The sequence below is a fragment of the Solanum verrucosum genome, unplaced genomic scaffold, assembly GCF_900185275.1.
Source record: "Solanum verrucosum unplaced genomic scaffold, falcon-dt-bn FXZP01000032.1, whole genome shotgun sequence".
Taxonomy (NCBI): Eukaryota; Viridiplantae; Streptophyta; class Magnoliopsida; order Solanales; family Solanaceae; genus Solanum; species Solanum verrucosum.
Genome location: NW_026020569.1, coordinates 1,310,616 through 1,333,434, shown reverse-complemented (window position 1 = coordinate 1,333,434; position 22,819 = coordinate 1,310,616). Strand labels below are relative to the sequence as shown.

General features: G+C 32.7%; 3 protein-coding genes across 3 annotated transcripts in view; all 3 read right to left on the bottom strand.

The window, feature by feature from the left end:
- The window catches only part of LOC125810727 (glycine-rich RNA-binding protein 3, mitochondrial-like), a 193,882-nt gene that overhangs the window by 51,772 nt on the left and 119,291 nt on the right, over positions 1 to 22,819 (bottom strand). The window lies entirely within an intron of this gene.
- Positions 1,777 to 8,189, bottom strand: LOC125810725 (probable sugar phosphate/phosphate translocator At3g17430). The gene is made up of 9 exons (XM_049490204.1): positions 7,886 to 8,189; positions 6,388 to 6,495; positions 5,625 to 5,656; positions 5,487 to 5,537; positions 4,373 to 4,434; positions 4,031 to 4,292; positions 2,788 to 3,053; positions 2,615 to 2,709; positions 1,777 to 2,172 (listed from the first exon to the last, which is right to left on the bottom strand). Exons 1-9 carry the CDS (start codon positions 7,970 to 7,972, stop codon positions 1,990 to 1,992), a joined length of 1,146 nt encoding a protein of 381 aa, XP_049346161.1. The 5' UTR covers positions 7,973 to 8,189; the 3' UTR covers positions 1,777 to 1,989.
- Positions 12,559 to 16,144, bottom strand: LOC125810728 (ninja-family protein AFP3-like). The gene is made up of 2 exons (XM_049490208.1): positions 15,468 to 16,144; positions 12,559 to 13,146 (listed from the first exon to the last, which is right to left on the bottom strand). Exons 1-2 carry the CDS (start codon positions 16,024 to 16,026, stop codon positions 12,761 to 12,763), a joined length of 945 nt encoding a protein of 314 aa, XP_049346165.1. The 5' UTR covers positions 16,027 to 16,144; the 3' UTR covers positions 12,559 to 12,760.

Here is a 22,819-nt window from a genome sequence, read left to right as displayed (position 1 = left end):
TAATTTCCTTTTTTTCCTATTTCTCTTTGGGAAATATATTAAATCGATCTTCTTTATTCCCCATTTCTCTTGTGGATATCTCTTAAATCGATTTCCTTTTTTATCCATTTCTGTTTGAGAAATCTATTAAATTAAATTCCTTTTGGGGATTATTTTGAATTGACTTGCAATTAGATTCAATTTCCTTTTGGAGATTAGTTTGAATTGACTTGCAATTAGATATGTTACCATAAATAACTGTTGAATGTATAGCTTAAAATTCATTTATTTTGTTAACAAGATAAATTATTTAATAATCAAGTCACATGCAACGAAACTAATTCAAATATTATTAACCCTTGATAAGGCAAATATAGAAATAATGATGTTATGAAAACAATTGAACAGATAATCAATTTGACCTAAGTGAAAATAGAAAATCTTGTTGAGTTCTCAAAACACTTGATAAACAGTGAAAACTAACAAAAAATTATGTGTAGAGTCGTATGTAATCAGGTGAATTTCGAAATAAAAAAGAGTTATTCAGATGGTAAGCATCATCCACCTCCAAACATGAAGTTATGGATTTGAGTAACCACGAGGTACAAAAATTATGAAAGCTCTTAGAAAAAAATTTATATAAAAGAAAATCAACTGAATTCTGATATTTACGATAGTGTGCAAGAGAAGAAATTTATATGTTTAGATGTTGATAACTATTTTCAAATTCTCGCCCATTTCAATTGTTACATGGGTAAGATCGTGCACATTTAATGGGATTCAATGAAACTCTGAATATCTCCAAAATCTAGTCGTTGTTTGAGTTTTATCTTTTACCTAAATGGATGGATCATTTCGGAACCCTGCTATCCGCCATCCGGTGCAAATAAGATAGATTCAAAATTAAACTGATTCTCTAATGGTCAAACAAGTCTTTGGATAGAATATCCTTGACTAACTTCATCCGGTGCAAATAAGATAGAATCGGAATTAGCTAACTCTCTGATGGCCGAACAAGTCTTTGGATAGAACTTGACTAACTCCATCCGGTGCAAATAAGATAGATTCGAAATTAAGCTATTCTCTGATGGTCAAACAGATGTCCTTAACTAACTCAATAGATTGTAATTTTTCTATGCTTGCCACGTGTTTGATTATATAGTTCTCATTTTCGTTATATTTTTGCCAATACATTGGATATGTAATCATCTATTTGACTTTAGTGTGTTGCGTTTTGGATCATCAAATGTATGAAATAATAGTCCGACAATATGACTCTTTTACTTAAAAACGGATTATTTTTTTTTAGTAGCTTTCTTGTTGCTATATTTGTTGGTCACGTTAGAGCTATGTAATATTAACGGTCGTAGCCACTAAAAAAAAATTAAAAAAAAAAATGTTACGCAAGCTGATTGTTGCTTTTCATTTCAATATCTACCATCGTCTTTCTTCGTGGTATCCAACAGAGGATAACTGGTACAACAATAAATAGAATAGATGAATGGCAAAGGTAAAATTACACATTATATGTTAACCCAGATTAGCAATTACTTAAAGTCTCTCAGCAAACAAAGAAAAGAATTGGATCCAAGAATCAGTTTAGATATCAGAAAACTGTAAAAGAAAAAAACTGAAGTTACTGTCAATTTCTACACCAGTCCCCAGAAAGTTGCCTCAGCTAAAAATCTATGATCAAGATTTTCTTTGCCAAGGCATAATAAAAGTTAACTCTACTATGGATGCCGTGCATAAGCATACAAACTACCTTAGTGGGGTTGAGAGTATCATGTGATGTTAAAAAAATCAATATTTCATTGAATACGACGAGCCTAAAACAATATTACAATAAATAACTAGTAGCAATGTTAATGGCGGTAGTACTCTGCAAAGAAATGCAATTCTTACCAAAATGGTGGAGGGTGTATGAACAAGACCCCGCTCTCATCAATCTGCTTGATACTGTGATTCTAACAAATGAACCCAAAATGACATTTATAGAATTGACGGTTCTCATGGTGAATAGCTGCTAAGTGGGCTTCGCCCAAGATGAGAGACCCTACTTGAAGGAATAAAGGGTGCTTCCTCATCCACAATTGAATCCGGAGACCCATTCCTTGAACCTTTTCCTCCACTGTTCTTAACAATATCGTCTGGTACATACAGATCGGATGACTTCTTCTCCATTTTAAGTTCCTGTCAGAGGCAAATTGCATAAAGGAAATTTTTTTGCCACTGCTTGTTATAAAATCCATCTTTACTAGAAATTTTGTTTGCATGCAAGCTAAAGATTCCATGATGAACAGAGACATATATAATTAAGCAACCATGCAAGCTCAAATTATGTTAAAAATAATAACTGTAGATTATATGTTTAGCTTATTCTCTAGCTCCTGTCTTATTTCTTCTTCTCTTTATTAGGTAGCTCTTTTCTAGACACGCTAGAAATTAGAATGATTTTCAAACTGGAAACTGGGGCTCCCGAAGAACAAAAGAAGTATGGATCATCATATGCTGATGTTCCTTTTGGGGAAAATTGATAACAAGAAGGAAGTGATGAATAAAGAATAAGAACACCAAACTCGAAAAAAAATAATGCAAATTCTGAAATCGAAACTTGAAAGTAATTAGATCAGACCTTAGCTATTCGATCAGAAACACTATCTACAGGAAGTTGAACAGCTCGAACATCCTTGATCTTCAAGTAGTTATACATCACAACACCACATAATGCTATACAAAAACAGAAATATTTTAGTAAGATGTTTGATGGCACAAAGCTCCCATAACAAGAAGAAACATAGAGCTTACCAATGGCATAGCCTGTAATATTAAGTGTGGTTATTGTCGACTCTGGAAAAATTAGTGTTGAAAGGGCAATAAGTATCCAATCTTTCAAGACACCGGCAACTCGGATGGTTACAGCACCGGTTCTACCAATCACTAAGAAAATTGAGAAATTCAGAGCAAGAGCACAAAGTGCATTTGAAAAGAAAATCCAGAAGTTGAATTGAATTTGGGAGACTTCCATCTCAGGCTTCTCCAGAAGATACCATGGGACAAAGAGAAAGACAAAGCTGCACGTTGAAACATGTGATCATAAGCAACCCCAAGAAATAGCACGGAGGCACTTGCATGAGACTCTAAAACCAAAGAAAAACAGACATTTATACAGAGATAACTCTCATACTTGCTTATTATCAGATTCAGGTGACATATAGCAGCAATTGCCTCTTTACAGAAAATCTCTTGCCAAGTAAGATAAACAAAACTAAAGAGAGGAGCACATACATAGCAGAGTATGTGTCTATCTATGTGTGCAGAGAACAAATTTTCCATAAATGAACTAGCAACCAAATACTAATCTCCCTAACATCATTTCTACCTATTTTGACTTCATCAGACCAGCCAGGACACAGTAATAACTAATAAGTCATGCCGGATGCAGGACACAGCTAAACACATGACTACATGCTAACGGAAATATAAGTATGGCCACTTGTTCCCAAAAAAGTATAATTATATATAAGTCAGAATTCCACAAGAAAGAAATGTGTAGTTGCACTCTTCCAGCTTGAGCTATAACATTTAGAAGGACATACTCTCAAGCAATTTGAAACTAACGATATATTTAATAAAAATGAGATACAGAAGTGCCTCTTTCAACTTTTAATATCAGCAGTAAGCTGATCTGAGGTACATTGCAGTCATAATGTCATGAAATGATGAGCACTCTAAAGAACAAAAAGATGAAAAAGTAGCTCAAGCCCATCCGGAAAGGTACATTTATGGCAGGAATCAAATGTATGGAAAAAGTTTCCAATTGTATGTGTTCTCGATTTACTTTTCTCCCTTTCTCCCAAGTGAGAATGAGCAAGGTGGGAGGTTTGGAATCATTAAAAACCGAGATCTAACTGGAATCTCTTTTTTTTCTTTTTTAAAGAAGTAAGATCTAACTGGAATCATATAGAGCTCAACATAGGACAATCTATTCAACTGCACCACATGAGAGGAAATAACTCAACTCAATGAGATAGGATCATCTATTACATACCTGCATGGAGCTATGTAATATAGGCTGGTGATAGGATTGAGAGTTAGTCCCTTCTTCTGAAGCAGAACTTGAGTTAAGACCAGCCTAAGCGCCTCAGCAAATATTCCAGTGACCTGATAAACTGTACCAACTATGTTGAAGTGAATTTCTCCATAAGATGAAACTACAACACCGACGCTGACCAACAGCATGTTCAGGAATAAATCGCATCTTAACTTGTCAGTTCCACAAATAACAGCCATGACAAAGGTGGCAACTGGCACTGTATTTTCAACACAAAGCTCCAATCAGTACATTTGCAAACAAAGGAAACAGACATAGAAAAGTGTTACCCAGGCATACTTAGAGCTTTAAGCATCTGGATAAAGGCTACAGAAATGAACAGATAAGCTGTGTTTCCAAACCTGCAATAAAACAAACATAAGCTAACTTTACCAATGTTCAAAAAAAAAAACATACGCTTTTTTAAGAAACATAATTATGAGAACCTCATATTCATGTGAGTAATGAAACATATAGAACCTGAAGCAAATGGGAAAACACTCCCCAAAGAAAATATTTTTTTGACAAACAAGGAGACCAAGTACGTGGAAAACATCAATTGCCCAGCCAAACCAACAATATACCCTACCAAACCAAAGAATGTTAATTATGAACGAAAGTGTCCCACGTTTTCTTATCACCCCAATTCTCATAGTTTAACTACTATAATTCCTCCTCTACTTTCCCAGAGAAGTGGAAAGTGTCAAGGAGAAGAAAGGAAATTTAACCAGCCAAATTCTTACTCAGTCATAGCAAAACAACTACTTCTACGAAACAATTAGTCAACAGAGGAAAAGCATTTGGCAATATTCTTGAAACCAAACAATAAAACCACTGTAACAGATGACATACAAGGTTATATAGATGCTTAATTTGGCTCAAGACTAGTTCAAATGCAATTGAACATTCTAACCAAAGGTAAGCAAGCTTGGAAATTTTAAACACAAATCATCAGATCACCAAAAAAGGTCAAGTGTCCTGCATCATTAGAAACAGGAACAGTAGAATACATTCTTTTCTTCTTCTTTTTCCGCTTTCTATTAGTGAGTTCCAAGACAGATGTATGATGAAAAAAATTTATGCCAATCTAACAGATCTTTCTTTTAACTTAAGAGCAGATAACAATAATATCACATAAAAATACTTGTTTAGGTTAGATTTAGATTCAACGGTATAAATGGTTTCGTTGTTAGTGCATGATCAGTAGGCATTAGATCTTCATAATCGGTTAAAGGTCAATTCTCAATGATTACAAACATGCATTCATAACTAATTCATTTTTATCACAAGTTTCATGCCAACCCATCATTGAACCATTTACTAATTATGAGGTCACATAATACCTTAGAAAATGCAATTGAACATTCTAACCAAAGGCAAGCAAGCCTTTCAGTTCCTCAAAGTAGAATCTTACCAAAGACTGGATGCAAAGAAAGCACTAATGGGAATCACACACGTCGCATATCTGCAGATTCAGCAATAAATAGTAAAATAAGATAACATACATCATTACATCTGAAGGCAATGTGGATGCAAAGGACCATATGCTTACATTTCAAACGTCATTTTGACAGGAGATACAACCTGCAGAAAATTAACATGGATGGAAGAAAATCAGTTGATCCCTAGTCTTATAAATCAAATGGAATGAAAAATTGTGCACTATATAAATTAGTTTCCCCTCCAGTAGATGAAAAGTGAGCCGTGATCAAAATTCAGAAGCTAAAGACAGCCAAATGCCAAATTAGATATCTAAACATGAACAAATATACGAATCAATTTATCTGCTGAGAACTCTCCACAGGGCCCAACTGGGCGTCTAAAATGAGGAATTCTACAAGTGGTTCTTCAGAATAACCGCAGATATTTTAGAGTTACCGGGTAACTCTACTGGTGGGAGATAGCAGGTACCTCATGGAATTAGTCGAGGAGCGCGTAAGCTGGCCCAGACGCCACAATTATCAAAAAGAAAAACAAAGAACCACTGCAGAAACCTCTCCTCAGGCCTCAAGGGGTTAAAGAACGCGATCAATCATTAAATAGAAACTGCTCCACTCAGAAGCAAGCCCAGAGACAAAGATCGCATCAAAAGCACAAAAGTAACAAAGGTTGAAAATTAACATGCGATGTGATGAGTCGCTTCAAAATCCGCAACACTGGTAAAATTAAAATGATGCATAAAGATCCAAATAAGAGAACACTTCTACAACAAGGTCAACAACAATTAATAGATAAGCAAGAAGTTGTCATCGAGAAGCAGAAAGTGAAGTGCTGCAAGAAAAATAACACTGTAATTACCAATAACAATACAATACCTTGAAGACACGGATAAGAAGGAAAGCTACCAAGCCTGAGAAGCCCATATGAATCATGGTAAGTGTTATTGGTAATGGGAAATTGAAATATTTTGGTGAGAGTACCCACTGCCAAAAAAAAACCAGAACAAGAATCATTAGCTCTTATAAATGGCACTGACAAGATTAAGAATATAACTGGAATGATACAGAAAATAAATTGAGCAGCAGTATTGTCTTTTTTCCTAAAACAACAATGCATAAAGTGCAGAAAGAAAGAAAAACACCATACAACAAAAGAACAATGAGAGTGAGAAAGTGGAAGTTAGTAACACATTGCTTATCCTGGAGCATGGTTTCCCTATATCATCTATCATTTCTCTTTTACATCTCCCTTTCCATGCCCTCCTAAACCAGTTACCAAAAAACTGAAGCTCTAAAATGTTAGTCAGTCTTTTTTCCCCGCAACTTACCCGGCGAAAGCAGAAACATAATTGGACCCAAAACCTAACGAACTTCAAAAGGGTAAGTCGAGGGGGGAAGAAAAAAGAGGAGAAAAAGAGGAAAAAGGGAGAAAAAAGAAAACAAAGAAAGGAGTAAATAAACAAGTGCTTTCAATCTTAACATTGATGTTAATGATGAGATTTCTACAGTTCTGAAAATTTGAGAAGCAACAAGTATCTTTAACAGAAGATAAAGGGTACTATCTTTGAATTTGGGTAAAATGCTATAATACTAAAGGTTAGAGGGAAACAACAACAACAAACCCTGTGAAATCCCACAAGTGGAAAGGTTAGAGGGAAACCTGTCCTCCATATCTTTTAAGTGAACAATAACTACTGCTTTAGTATTATATTATTTAAGTTAAATCCTCTATTCTAATATGCCGAGAATGACTCCCCATTTAGTATCTTCAATAACCATGATTTTAGAACAATGTCTATCTTTCAATGATCCATAGACCAAACACGTATGGTATATTGAATCATCAGCCAATGTCATTGGTTTTCAAATCAAAAGCCACAACTGAATTATTACTCACAGTGTGGTCGGTTCCCCACCAAGATGTTTCTCTTCCATTCATGTTGTTTGGTGTGATTGGATGGAATATAAGAAACTATTTTCTAATTTTTATTCAATCTAGACTAATTGAACAAGCTGATTATGGATAGAAAATGGCTTGATAAAAAATTCCCGTACTCTTCTTCCTGACTTCCTCAACCAAGAAGCTAACAACATGCGGACTTAAATTAACTGCTCCTTCGGAGCCAGAGGAAGTAAATCAGAACAGCTGGTCATTTTTTTTAATAGATGTGATAACAGCTTGTCACTTTTGGTTGTCCACCACATACGTTGCCTGAACCACAATGTTAATCTTATTTGTCCCTTTTAAGTAAAGAACATGTTCTATTGAGTTGAAAATGTAGAATATAAGAATAACCTAACCAACAAACAGTGATCATACCAAAAAAAATTTGAAGCCAAAGAATCTCACAGAACATTATAGAAAAAAATATACCTTGTTGTACAAAATAACTCCCGAGGATAGCACTATATAGACAAGGAGATATATATACGTCAACACAAGTTGTTTGCTGACCATCATCTTTTCTTATCTCCACTTTGTGCTTTGCTAGCTGGTTCCCAATCTAGCTAAAAATCTAAGAGATGCCCACCAATCCAAAAATTGAGTAACAAAAATCCGCAATATGTTTGCTGATAAGAGGTACACCTTCAACTCAACTGCAGTTTATTCATTAAAAGATGATGTATGATGAGCCAAGTCTGTTTCTGAATACGCTGTTGTCATAACAGGGATTGGTAGAATCTGGAAATATATAAAAGTGAGGAGCATTTTCAATAAAAAAATTATAATAAGAACTATTCATTATTGACCAAACAATTAGAATAATCTCATCAGATAAAGCAGGACTAACACTTCAACCAGAAGCGAAGAAACTCATTTCATGATGAAGATCAAACATGTATGGCATGGGAAAAACACAATTACTGCAAAAGCAACCATTATATACGGTTTTTTGTGTGTGTCCATATTCAGTCAATGGTTAGAAATGAACAAATAGAAGATCAGATGCATAACGCGTAATGCATAATGTCATCTGGTCAGTTCATGAAATGCAAAATAACAAAATTATCCAGCAAAGTCTGGTTACCTCATGAAGATGCAGAGACAAGGTAATGGAGTAGAAGCTAGCCAGGGTTTAAGAAGCGTCGAGTCTGTTAGTAGGTAGAAAGTAATTAGCAGCTTGAGTAATATAATTACACATAATACTGTTTTTTATAGCTTCAATGAAGATCATTGCAGCAACTCTTGTGAGCATGGCACACATTGAGCATGAAATGTAGAAATTTACAGAAAAAAAATGATAGCAACCTCAACTTCAACTTGAAACTCTTTTCCCACTCTCTGTAAGTGAAACTTAAAAGCTAGTAATTTATTTCAAACAACTAATGATAGTCAACAGCACAGCGAGCCGAAAACAGCAGTCTCAAATTATCAACCATCAGCATTTTCCCGATGCTGAATAGTGATTACAATCCAAGGTAACCATTTAAGTAAATTCACAAACAAAAAAAAAAACTACAAAGTACAAAGTACTGTACGGAACTAAAACAGAGCATACGAACAAATGAAGGAAACAAGTACAAATACAAAAAAACAATAATGCAGGCATCTGAAGCACGTAAAGTTTAAACTAAAAGAAAAAGAAAAATCATAAATTAAGTGAGAGGTAAAAGTGAATCAGGTTGAATGCGAGGGAGTCAAGTGAACGAAAATGAAGAAATAGAAGTGAAACTCCTTACGATTAGAAGAAGCTCCGAGAGGCGAATGAGAAGAGAGACAGATCTGAGGCAAGCGAGTTTGAGAGACGGTGAGATGCGATCAATGCTCGCCCGCTCGATCTGGAATGGTTGATTGAATCCTTTGCCCTAATAATGCAATTGAAATGGAGTAAGTTTTTTTAGCGGCCCTAAAAGTAGTTGTTGAAGAAGATCAAGCAAAGGTTTAGCAAGTAGCAGAAGAAGAAGAAGGTGAAGATGGAGAGTTTGTCCCAAATGTAGAGGTGTGGTGTGGTCAAAGACAATGCGTTTTCTTCTCCCACTCGCTCTATCAAAAAAAAATTGCTACTTCTTTCCTTTTAATTTGTTCGTTAAACTTTCTTTGTTTAGTTCGTTTTTGTTTTTTGTTTTTTAAAAAAAAATAGATATTCTCTTCGTCCAACAATAATTGTATACTGTTATTTTGAGATGTTCAATAATACTTGTTCGCTTTATGAAATCAATAAATAATTTTATATTTAAATTCTAATTTACACTTATTATTAATTATAGTCATTTACCATTGTATTTATTATATTCAAAGGGTTGATATAGTAAAATTATAGTTTCTGAAGAAGTGGACAGGTATTATTGGACAGAGGGAGTAGTACTTGATTTATTACTCATACTCTACACCATCGATAATACTTTTAGGGTCGTTCGCTAGTCGGTGAAAAAACAATTTTTTTATATTAATTTTTATATAAGTTATAAATATTTTAGCAACTAGTTAGGAATTAAGTTATTTATGAATAAAATTATTTTTAATTTGTAATTTTGAAATCATGTAACTAATACATGTTTTATTTATGTATTGCGTGATCAACTAGGATGCCTTATAAATATTTAATTTTACTAGCTAAGAATATTCAATTTCTATATTATTTGGTTCTAATCTGTTTCATTTCAACGTTAGATAAAAGAAACACGAAATTAGCATGGCTATGTCTCTAGTAGTTACTAGTGCTCCATTATTCCAGTAATTACATCTCCATTTATTGTGTCATGTTCTCTTCTGTCACTAGATATTTGAATTTGTCTACATTTAGACGTCATATGTAGTCAACTTTATTAGGCAAAATTGTCAGAAATTAGTAAATTACCACTATTTATCTAAAATTACCAATATTAGCTAACATTTATTTGTTACAAAACTTTTGTCCCTGTCGGAAAGTAAAAGGTAGCTCTAATGTCAATTCAATTAATAGTTTCCAAGATTTGCAGATCACAAACACAAATTTTCTGCCATTAGATTTAGGTATAAAGACACATATTGTTGTAAATATAAAGCCCACAAGTCAAATCCTATAAAAAGTAAAATTATCACGTGCAAACGGTTAAGCATATATTTCTACTTTTGTTAATTTTATTAAATTATTCACACTACCTGAATCTTTTCTACAAATAGATTAAGATTTACATGACTTATTTCTTTTGTTTAACTTTAATCTAATGTTATTTGTTTCCTTTCGACTAAATACGAGTCTTAACATCAAAGTATCAGACAATTTTTGAACTATTTCCGGAATGTTCGGATTTTTTTTTGTTTGTTTAATCTAACTCTTATCGTGACAATTAGCTAAACTTAGGCTAAGGATACGCTACAAAATTAATTATTCTGAGATAAATTATTTTATTGTGTATATGAGATAATGCATATCATTAAGATATAAATGATGAGATAAATAATACAAAAAATATCTAATACATTCAACTAATCATGTATTTTATCTTGAAATTATGCCTTATACCAAAATCCAAAACGACTCCTAAGAGTAAGAGAACAAGAGACCTTTGATTGCTCAATAGAGTTATACATATATTAGTGATATACATGGACTAATTATGCAGGATATAGTTATTTCACATTTCACTAGCTCAAATATGAACTCCATATATCAATTACGTGGGATTGTAATTGGTAATTATAATCAAACATTGTAATGTGTGACAAATTAGCAACTACAATATTACCAAATATGGTAATCAATTTTAATACATGAATAATTCACTTCTAATACATGAATACACATACGTTTCAATCCGTTATGAAATGATCAGTTTTCTTCTTAATTTTCTTATCTCAGATTACACCCTAAAATGATAGACTATTAACAACGAATTGAATCATGGTCAATTTTTCCGACTTTCTCCTATCCAACTTTAAAAATTAGAGAAGCAAATTGAACTCAATATTTTTGCTTCTAATTCAATTGTTTTCAGTTTTCATTAACTTCATTAATATTTATTTTGTTGGTGGTACGACACATTTCAGGTTGGGACAATTCACATAGATATTTGTCTGACAGCAACTTTAACACTCTAGTTGGTACACCTACCACAATAATGTGAGCAAATTAAAAGACAAGTCAACAGAGAGTAGATGCATTATCTACTTTTACCTCGTGTTTCTGCCTAAATTGTAGTGTAATATTATTATTTCTTTGACGTGGGAGGGACGGATACCATTCTCCAAGATTTCATATAATATAAGTATATACGTACAAATCACAGTAGGCATATTTTAACACAATCACCTAAAGGATATAAACCCAAATTGTCCCCCGAAAATCTAGCTAAACAATTTTTGACTGAAAACTAGAATTACCAATTCCCCATTTTTAGACGTAAATGTGAAACCTCTGATTATCTGACGTAAATGTGAAACCTCTGATTAAGATAAAAAAAAATCTCATGCATCCACTACCTTACTTACCGCACCACCTTCTCTCTTCTTTTTTTTGAGTGCATAGTTCCTGAAATGTCTGCCCTGTACTATTTATTTATAAACACAGGAAGAACTATCAAAAAGGTAGTGCACTTAAACCCTTTCTGCTTAGTAAGTCCACCACTTCATTCTGCTCCCGGAATATCTGCCTTAGCATCGCTGCTCCCTTAGCAACAGAACAAAGTCTACTTGATCAATTAATTGTATGCTTTCTGGGAACAATCCCCCATCTTTTGTTCCATTTTAAAGATCCATAGGCCATAAAGATTAAAAAATATATGTTCATTTAAATTCAAAAAGAATACATCCGACTTCCATTGAAAAATAAAAAGAACAGCTGGAAATGTGAACTAAAATCATTGTTGACTAATATATTTTACATGGAATTACTAATGTTATCGTTAGAAACAAAGGCCGCATAGACCATGAACTGCATCAGTTAAGAGCAGAAGCTGGGCAAGCTTGTTAGACTTTGCTGATATTACCCCCTTCAAAAGCCACATTTTGTGTTGAAATTGATCGAATGAGAACAGAACCAACTGCACTGTACAGTCCTTCATGTACAGGAAATTAATGTGGACTTCCAAAATAACGAATAACTGAAAGATAAATGCCAATGGGAATTCTTAAACTTTTTTTCCCCACAGAAAGGGGATAAACTTGCCCATTGATTATGCAATATTCCGCAAAAAACTACTATCTAGTGAAAAATAAAAAAGAACCTTGGTCCATGTTACAAAAGAAGATGAACGATGATAGCAAAGCTGAATTCTTGAAGCTTTGCCCCTTTTCTGTGTCAAGCGCCATTATAGAATTCCGCTGGCATCATCTCAATAGAGGTGAAGGATTGACGACAATTTGCTTCAACGGATTTGCAACGTCACCGCCACCAGCATGCTTCACAAACTCAGCTGGCGACAGAAAGTTGCCATGACAAACGCACATTATTTTCACTTCCTCTCCCTTCTGATACCTATACAGAAATCCTTCGATCTTCTTACCATTTGGCCCATTGCCCATTGTGGAAACACAAGGCATGTTGAGCATGTAGTTTTTCAACATTTCTTTTGCTTCCTTGCTAGCATTTCCATCACATGTGCTAGGTGGTTTTTCGCTTGTGATTTTAGGTGGTTTAGCTACCTGTTTCCGTTCATGCTCTGAAGGCTTCATGCTAGCCGGAGTATTACCCCCAGTACTGTTGTCACCTGGCCCTGCAATAGTTAAGATTTGAAAATAGGTCAGTTCCTTCCAGAGAGAGACAGTGAAGACAATCTATCTATCAACCACCTGCAAGGACAGATGACTCGATACAGAAATCGAAAGCTTACTTCAAATCTTAACAGCGCTAAAAACATTGTGTTAGAGAGATCCCACGGAGACATCACGCTAGAGCATCAAGAGAAAGCACATACATTCACCACTAAAATGAGTTGCTATTTTGAGTTGGAAACGCGGTGACAAAGGAGGGATAAAATTCTACTAGAACCCCTCTCAAAGGACTTATGACTCCTCTGCAAGCAGTAGCTATTTTGAATTGGAACATACAGTGTTGCAGGAGGGGTCAAATTCTCTACGACATAGGCAATAAAACTCCACCCAAAGACACACAGGACCAGGCAAAGCTAATCAAAGGCAATAAGACTCCTCTGCAGGCAACTGCTGTTTTGCATTGGAACGTATAGTGTCGAAAAGAGATAAGAATCTGCTTAAACATAGGAAATAAGACTCCACTAAAAAGACATTTTGTCATCCCAACAAAGGACACTCAAATTCTACTACTGTAACATGCAATGGCAGTGGCGGATCCAGGATTTTAAGATTGTGTATTCGTTTAGTTAATATAAAGTTGCTACACTTGGTGCAAGTGCTATAAGTGCACAATTATTTAACCGAGGAAGGTTAAATAAATGAACAAAATACCATTAATAGTATCATTAGATTAAAAAAAACTCCTACTTTTCTGGAAAAAAGGAAAGAATTAGCCTCAAGGATTTCTTAACCAAATTGCTAAATTTTCATTAGGAAAAAATGAGAGAAATGTTTGTTAGCGGATTCTTTTTCTCTTTCTGTCCAAAAAATTTACAAACATAAAAGCAAATTTAAAACTCAACGTAAAAGTAACCAAAGCAACAAAAAAAGAGAGGAGGAATTGTAATTGCAAACTAGAATAAGCAAAGACAAATAAGAATCACTAAAATTTAGGCAAGAAGAATGTGTATCAGGGGAAAAAATTGAAAACAATTGACTTGAAGCAGAAAAGATAATGACTAATAAGAGAGCATTTGCATCACCTGAGTATCAAATAAATGACTTTACTAAAAGAGCATTTGCGTCACCTGATTATCAAACTCAGGACACCAAAGACGCACTTACAATTTAGCCACACCTAACCAAAGCACCCGGCGAACTATTTGTTCAGTTGGTGGTGCTATAACCATAATTTTAGAAGTTCCTATATATATGTACAAAATTATGTCAGGATTAATGGGTGCTTGAGCACTATGTTGCTTGGACTCTTCAAAAATGTCGAGGGGTGCATGTCGGATTCACCAAAAGTAGTGTATTTTTGGAGAATCCAACACGGGTGCAGCATCAAAAGTGAAGAGTCCGTGCAACTTAGCTTGAGCACCCGGCAAGCTGCAGGTGGGTCTCCCCCCCCCCCCGGAAACAAGTGATATAGCCCAGTATCAACAGTAAGGCCACATGTAAAATACTCTTGGCCAAATCGGCATGTCCGATCAGTTCAAGGAATATCAGATATTAGGAGGTGAATGAGGGAAAAGTTGCAGTGAATTTCACAACACCAACAAAATTAATGATGGACAGTGAATTCAAGTAAACAACAGAAAAGGTCCTAATGGATTCCAGGGACAGGTAGCTGTCTTAGTTTTTATTCCTTTGGCAACTAACCATCTGTCCATCTCACTACTTCTAAAAAATAGAAACCCAAATTATGGAAATTCTGTTTCTCCCCTCACAAAATTTTTCTGAATAAAATGGTTGTGGAATAATCATTTTTAGCGCGCCTCACCCATAACCGAGACTAGATATTGAAGAACAAGATTCTTCTTGAAAATCTATATTTACAAGATCCCTAACGGAGAGTAGTAAAAGAATTATCTTTATCCTAATGAGGAGCATCCATTCTACCGATGAACTCCCCAATAGGAAGATCAGGTAACAACCCATGCTGTAATTACGCTTTTTACTTCATAATTCAACAGAAATGTTAAACATAAGGTCTAACAAGTCACATCAATTCATGAAAAGCTGCATTAGAATGCCTAATTCCTTCACAGGATCGTTTAACTCAAACAACTCAAAAGAATTCGTCCTTAAATAGCTTCAAGTAGCCACGTGCTATGGTCCAAGACACGGTAATGAAAAAGCATCTTCTCAAATAAGCAAATTCAGGCAAAACACACAGTAATAGTATAGGCAAATAAATACTATAAATTCGAGGCCAAACATCTAAACATACATGCCCCAAAAAAGGTACAGAATTTAATTAAGGAGAATAAATTGGTTATACCTTGAATGGGTTGACTCCCAAAATCAGAAATTCCTGAAGAACCACTTCCCTGAGAAGCCATAGACCCTTGTGACACAGGCAATGAATTCCCAACTGGACCACCATTTTCTTCAGGACGTTCGTCTAAATCAACCTTATCCTTCACCACTCTAACATTCTGTAATTTCTCCATTCTCTTCCTTTTAGCCTCCAAACGCCTCAGAGATTGCAACTCCTTCCTTTTTCTGCACTCCTCCTCACCCTCAACAGGCAACGAACAAGTCCTCGTAATCGAACCAACAGAGAATGAACAACGCCCATTACTCTCATCCCCGCCGGAAAACATAAAGTTAGAAATTGAAGAAGACCGTTTTAGTCTCTTAGCCCTTTCTGGGTCTACCCCAAATCTTCCATTCAATGAAAGCCCCAAACTCAGCTCCAAATCATCTTCCTCATTAGGAATTTCATGAATTTTTTTGTTGTTTCCATTCATAAATTTATGCAACAGATCTCTCGAAAAAACATCCATCTGCATACTAGAAAAACACCTCTTCTCTCTATTTTCTTCAGCTTCAGCCATTTAAACAAACAAAAAAAAAACAAAACTTCAAACAACTTTTTAAATTATAAGAAACAGAAAATTCTGTGTACGTTAGAGAATGTAGTTGCCGGAGTTCCAAAATTCGCCGGCAAAAGAGTTAACTTGAGCCATATAATAAAGAAAAAAATTACTATATAAAACAGAGAAAAGAAGAACAACTTGATGATTCCACGACTACTTTAATATTCCTATTTACCATTGAAAATGACGAAAAACCCCTCAACGATGAAACGTAAAACGCAGCAAAAACCGACACGTGGTAGGCATGAAGAGTCCTCTTTACCCACGTGGTTTAGACAACCTGGTTTAAAGGGACGTTTGCCACAATGTCTCTTCATTTAACTGCAAACAAGAATAAAGGTATTACCGGAACAAAAGGCCACGTGTCGGTTAATTAGTGCCACGTGTTACAGAAAATCTCGGAGTCATAAATGGCGTGACGGTCTACATCTAAAGCTTTTTTTCTTTTTTTTTGTGGTCACTTAATAGAGTGTCGTAGGGAATAACGCAAAATACTTAGGCAGTTGATGACACGTGGCGGTAGGATTGACCTATGGGCTACCTTTTTGTGACTGGCTGGATTTCTATATAACTATTTATCGGGAACAGGTACTGACGTGTATCATTATCATACATGGCTGAATTTGTCGACACGTATCAATTTTGGCAATCTCGTATTTTATGCCCCTACCATGCCTTTGTTAATAACGGCAACTTTTTTCCTCTCTTACGTGTGTCCTACCTCGCATTTTAGGGGTTTTAAGTCTGCATTTATTTGTTTAATTTTATATAATTTAAGTATTTTGTTATGCACAATATGAATATCAAGTTTAATTATGGTATTTTGACACATCAAAATTATTACTATTGGTTTTGACACATTATAAATTATGGCATGTTGACACATTAAAGGTTTTATTTAAAATTAATTGCTCTTTAACCTAGCATGATTTTATTATATAGGAAAATAAATTTGAAGATTTGCAAATTATTAATCTAAGTTGATGCTAAAAACTAGTTCATAAATGAGAATTGTCCATTACTCTTTTAATAATAGATGTAGAACTAATACTCACTCATAAGAGCAGCATATTTAAAACGTATACAATATAATTGGGCAACTAATTATAGAGGCGAATCTAAAAAAATTATTAATATGTGTAATTGTGTATGAATGCACCAATAAGAAAAGGATACAAAAGGAAGTATTTGTTTGATTGTGAACAAGTTATTCTGAAATTAATTATTTCATATAAGTTATTTTATCATATATATAAGATGACCTATTACATCACTATGAAATAAATTATAGGATAAATAATATAATAACTACTTAATACCTCTAACCAAACGCACGACAAAATAATCATTTTCCTCCTCTACTCCAATTACTTTAGTTTGTCAAAACCGCATCTTTTGCTAATTTGTTTCCACATTGGAATATCACAATTGTTGAAAGTGAAAAAATACTGTCGAAAGTTACGTGAAAAATGTTGATTCGCAAAAAAAACTAGTGTTTGTGAATTGACAATAAAGTAGTGTCAATGATGTTTTTTTTTCCTTTTTTTAACATAACATATTGTATAGTACAAGAAAAGAAATGATAAGGGACAAAGAATTTTGATTCAATGAATAGAAACCACAGAAAAAAGATAAAAAAAAGTGAGTTTAAGTTAGTGGCTCTGTCACATGAACAAAGCCAAGTGGGTATATTAGACAATAGTATAATTTTCACTAGCAGTAGTCACTCAGATCCATCAACAACACAGCTTGACAGACAACGTTGTTTTCTTTCAAAGTTAGATAAAATTTTAATTATTTCATATGCAACTTGCTCTTGGTCGGTATTACTTTAAAGCAACTTGGCAACTAATTATGTTAATTCCAAAAGACAGGTGAAAAATATTGTATTTATTTCTTAAGCATGTTGATAAATTATATACATGAATGTACCTATCTTGTTTTGTTAATTAATTCTTAAATAATGCTTGACCTTTGGTGTGAACTTTATAGTCTAGTTTATAGATATAGAAAAAAAATATACATAAGCCTTGTCCTAAACTCATAATTGTATAATTAGCTAGAACTATTTACCACAATTATTTTTATTCCATGAAAAAAGTAGTCCAACACACCTTAATTTCTTTTTTTAAAAAAAACAAACAATGAGGTTGATAGAACCAAATTTTATTTTCGCAAAAAATATACTCCCTCCGTTTCAAAAAGAATGACCTCATTTTCTTTTTAGTCTGTTTAAAAAAGAATGACTTATTTCTTTTTTTGGTAACATTTTAATTTCAATTTTTCACGTGACATGTTTAAGACCACAAGACTAAAGGGCAATTTTGTACATTTGACATAACTTTAATTTATGACTACAAGTTTTAAAAGTCTTCTTTATTTTCTTAAACTATGTATCAAGTCAAACTAGGTCATTCTTTGTGAAACGGAGGGAGTAACCTTTTGTAGAGCTAACCAAGTGTTAAAGCTATTAAAATCAAAATGAAGTGAATTCTTGTTATTGATTTCACATTACAAAAAATTAATTATCATAAAGAAAAATGTAGAGGACATCACTCTCAAATGATCGAGTTAAACAGTATACTGTTCGAATTTAGTTGGAATCATATATATATAAAGATTGACACATTATGATTTCACTAATGAAAGCAATACTAGTTAAGTATGTAATTTTTTAGAATCCAAGAATGTTAGTTAGATGTTGGTGTATTTCTTTAGAGAGAAGAAAAAGGAAAAGGGAAAAGATAAATTGAAAAGAAAGGCACACAATCGAGTAAAACGAATTACAATTTTAATATGAATTGTGATACATTAACAAAATATTTTATATTTAATTAGAAATCTCAAATTAAACTATGAATATAAAATAAATAAATTATTGAAAGCATAATCTTCAAATAAACTCTTATAATATACCATTCAAATTTAATTGAAACTCGAATATAAACTAGAGAAAAAGGAATTATGATGAAGGAAGAGCAAGTGGTCCAAAAAGAATCTCCCAAAAATACGCGAAGGATAAAAATCAAGAAACAGATCTAAGTGGACCCCGTATTATACAACTTGCTCTTTTACGAATTCATTAATATATTAACACGTGGAGGTTGGAGCATACGTGTCGTTAAATGATTAGATGGTAACAGCTAGATCAATTTGCAAGTTGCGGAATAGGGAGGTGGATAGTGGAAAAAGTGCAGCAGTCTTTGTCAGATAAAGATAATAACTACACCAACTTGCTCGGGTCCATTCAACACACGTATCCAATTTTTATCGAATACATCACTCTCTCCGTTTCAATTTATGCGATATTTTTAAAAAAAATTATTATAAATTTTTTATATATCTTTAATTATTTAAAATTTTCAATTATTGTGACTTATAGACGTAGTTTACAAGTATATTAATTTCATTTTTAAAAAAATGAAAATTATACGTGCAAATTTTCGATCAAACTTAAAATGTTTGACTCTAAAAAAATAAAAAAGTGTTATACAAATTGAGACATAGCGAACATCACTTTCTCTGTTTTATTTCATGGGACATCGTTTGATTAATTGACTTGATACAGTATTTAAAAAATAAAAAAAATTAAAAATTTATATCTTAGAACCAGTCCACTATAGATTTGTGAGGTAGTAATTATTTTATTAGGAATAAAATAAAAATTTTAAAATTGAATTATTCCTAATTATAGTAGAATGATATTTTTTTAATAAACTAAAATAAGACAATTGAGTAAAGAAATGCTCCATAAAAAAACTATGATGAAAACATTTGAGGAAAAAGATCATTAACTAACCGTAAAAATAAAAGAAATAATAGTATTAATGAATTTTTTTTGAAAAATAATAATTATGAAACATGTAAAATCTCTAGACTAAAACTCTACGCCTCTACTACTGAAAAAAGGTGAAATGTTCGATATCTGTAAATTATTTATTCTAATACTCAAATTCTATAATCTCTTATTTAGAATCACGTCCTCATGAATAAGTTGAAGATGTATTATATACAAACTAGAATAAGTTGATATATATAAATATGCTATGCACATTAGTTGGAAAATAATGAAGCATTAATTATTATTTTTACATTAAGCCTCGGATATTTATGTAGATCTAGACGTGAACTACTACAATTCACACTCAAATTTACTACATACTACAATTAGCGAAATAAAATTTGTCCGGTAATTGTCACATCAAGCTATAAATCGAGGTATGTTTTTTCTTCTTTCCCTGTATATTTTTGTGGTATTAGTCAAATATAATTTATATTTTCGTCCAAATCTTTTAGTTATGCTACACATTATGTTTTTTTTCTATTAATAGGAATCAGTAATCGTTTTAAGATGGGAAAATATTTGATTTTGGTTCGAAAGTAGACATTAGTTTGTGAGCATTGCATATATTAAAACTTGTTATTATTATAAGCAAAGTCAGAATCTATTATTTAGGGATTTTGATTCATAATTTTTATTCATTAGATTTTGAATATATGATTTATCATATTAGACAATTTTAATACAATATAGTATGACTTAGCCTCTAATTACTATCTTATGTCCTAATTAACAAATGAAACATCCTAATAAAATATAGTGCGACTATTTTGTGACATTTTTTTTAAATATAAGAAAGAGTAATCAAAACTATTGGGATGATTTCAAAAATAATATAATTTTATATATAATAAGCTATCAAAAAAATAATATGATATAAATTTCTTAAAATAACATCAAATCGAAGCAATCCTACGGTCCTACGTATCCATTACTACAATATTCTTCGTGCTACCTTATCCAAGTCGACACGTGGCAAATTTTTTCCAATTATAAGTTCTCTTTATGATTTCTTATCTTCTACTAGCTTATACGTATGAACTATCAAAATTCTTTTTTAAAATTTTGTTTTTTGGTTAGTAATAGATCTCATTCTTTTTTTCTGTCAAATCCAATATGAAGAGTCTTATTGATAGTTCATTTTTTATTCAAAATTATTATAAAATTTCACACAAATACTAGTGATATTCAAATAATAAAACTATCACTAAAGGCCAAAGCAAAATTGAACTATATAATTTCGAAAATAAATAAATAAACCAATTAATAAAAATAAAAATAAAAACAAACAAATTTTTAGATTTTTTTTTTTAAAATGTCCAAGCAGAAGCAGCTCCTAACTCTCTCTGTCCCTAATTACTTGTCCAATTTTTTTCTTTTAGTTGTCCCTAGTTAGTTTTCTATTTTGACAAATCAAGAAAAGACAATTTTTTTAACATATTATACTCTCAATTAATTACTTTGAAAAAAATGTAGAACTTCTTAAAAATCTGAAGTTTTTAATGCATTTACTTCATAATTAACAGAGATAAAATAATAAACTTACTATATCAATAGTTATTTTATAGTAATTAGGGATAGATAGAGTACATAATAAGAGACAATTCATTTTCCGTATGTATTAGGGAGTAATAAATCATCCCATTAGCTTGAGTGTGAAGTAGATTTTTTTGAAATAATTTCAAAATGTATTTAATATCTTTTCCGTTTTTTAACCAGACATTTTTTATTCGACTCTATAGTACTGTTGATGCGTGCTATCACAAATCGAAACGTACACAATTTTGCCAATCCCCACCTCCCAAAAACTGTTGACAACTAATTTTTTAAGTTATAGTTTTGTATTTAATTATTATTATTTCACCTTTGTGGATGTATATGATTAAACAACAAGGTTGGAAAAAAAAAAAAAAAAAAGAAGAAGAAGAAGAAAAGACGTGGCTAGTGGAGAGAGTGATGCATCACATTGCTTTGTCGCACGCAAGATATAAATAGAGCAACTTGTTCCGATTACACAAATATTCTACTCGTACAATTGCTTCTTTTTTACAACATCTTAGCTCGACACGTTTTCAATTTTTATTTGGTTCTGTTTGACAATAAGCAAAAATAATTATTCCAATATTTGGATACAGTTGTATATAGACTTCTAGTACTTAATTCATCAATAAAGGAAAAATTATGCAAAATTAGCGAACATTAGCCTATATCATATCATATATATTTATATAAAGGAGAATCTAGGCTCGTCTACGTGGCGTCATCACAAGCTAGAATTTTTTTTAAAATTTATTTATTTTTAAAAATAGTCTTTCCCTATCATAAAAATTTGTGACTTTTATGAAATGTTGCAAGTTTTATGAAGAGTTGCGACTTTTATGAAAAGTTGTGACTTTTATGAAATGTTGCGACTTTTATGAAAAGTTGTGACTTTTATGAAATGTTGCGACTTTTATGAAAAGTTATGACATTTATGAAAGATTGTGACCTTTCTGAAGGATTGTAACTTTTCTAAAGAGTCGTGACCTTTCCTGTAAGGCACAATAAACATTTATTCACACTACCCTCTATAAATAGAGGGATTTTCTCTCATTTTAAAACAACGAAAAATCTCAGCTTCTTCTTCGTTTGCACAATGAAATATTCATGTACTTTGCTCATGTTAAGTGAGCACCATTGTTTTTGTATCAGTACACTGGTGAATATATAGAGTCGTTCCATCCGTAGATGATCTATTCCTTTAAACCTCGGGTACTAGAGGAGAATAATTTCCTTAAAGGGACATTGTGCATTCTGTTGGATTTTTATTTTTTTATTATTTTTTTTGTCGAATTTTCAACTAGGAAAACATCTATCTACGAGTTTATCCGCATAGATTTACTGCCCATTTTGGCTCATTTGTCTACAACG

Bases quoted from the DNA above. Each gene is read 5' to 3' on its own strand.
- LOC125810728 (XM_049490208.1), bottom strand. From the start codon at position 16,026: ATGGCTGAAGCTGAAGAAAATAGAGAGAAGAGGTGTTTTTCTAGTATG. The intron at 13,147-15,467 runs GTATAACCAATT...TAACTATTGCAG, and splicing joins TGGGAGTCAACCCATTCAAG to GGCCAGGTGACAACAGTACT.
- LOC125810725 (XM_049490204.1), bottom strand. From the start codon at position 7,972: ATGATGGTCAGCAAACAACTTGTGTTGACGTATATATATCTCCTTGTC. The intron at 6,496-7,885 runs GTATATTTTTTT...TTTTTTTGGCAG, and splicing joins GAGTTATTTTGTACAACAAG to TGGGTACTCTCACCAAAATA. The intron at 2,710-2,787 runs GTAAGCTCTATG...GTTTTTGTATAG, and splicing joins TATTACAGGCTATGCCATTG to CATTATGTGGTGTTGTGATG.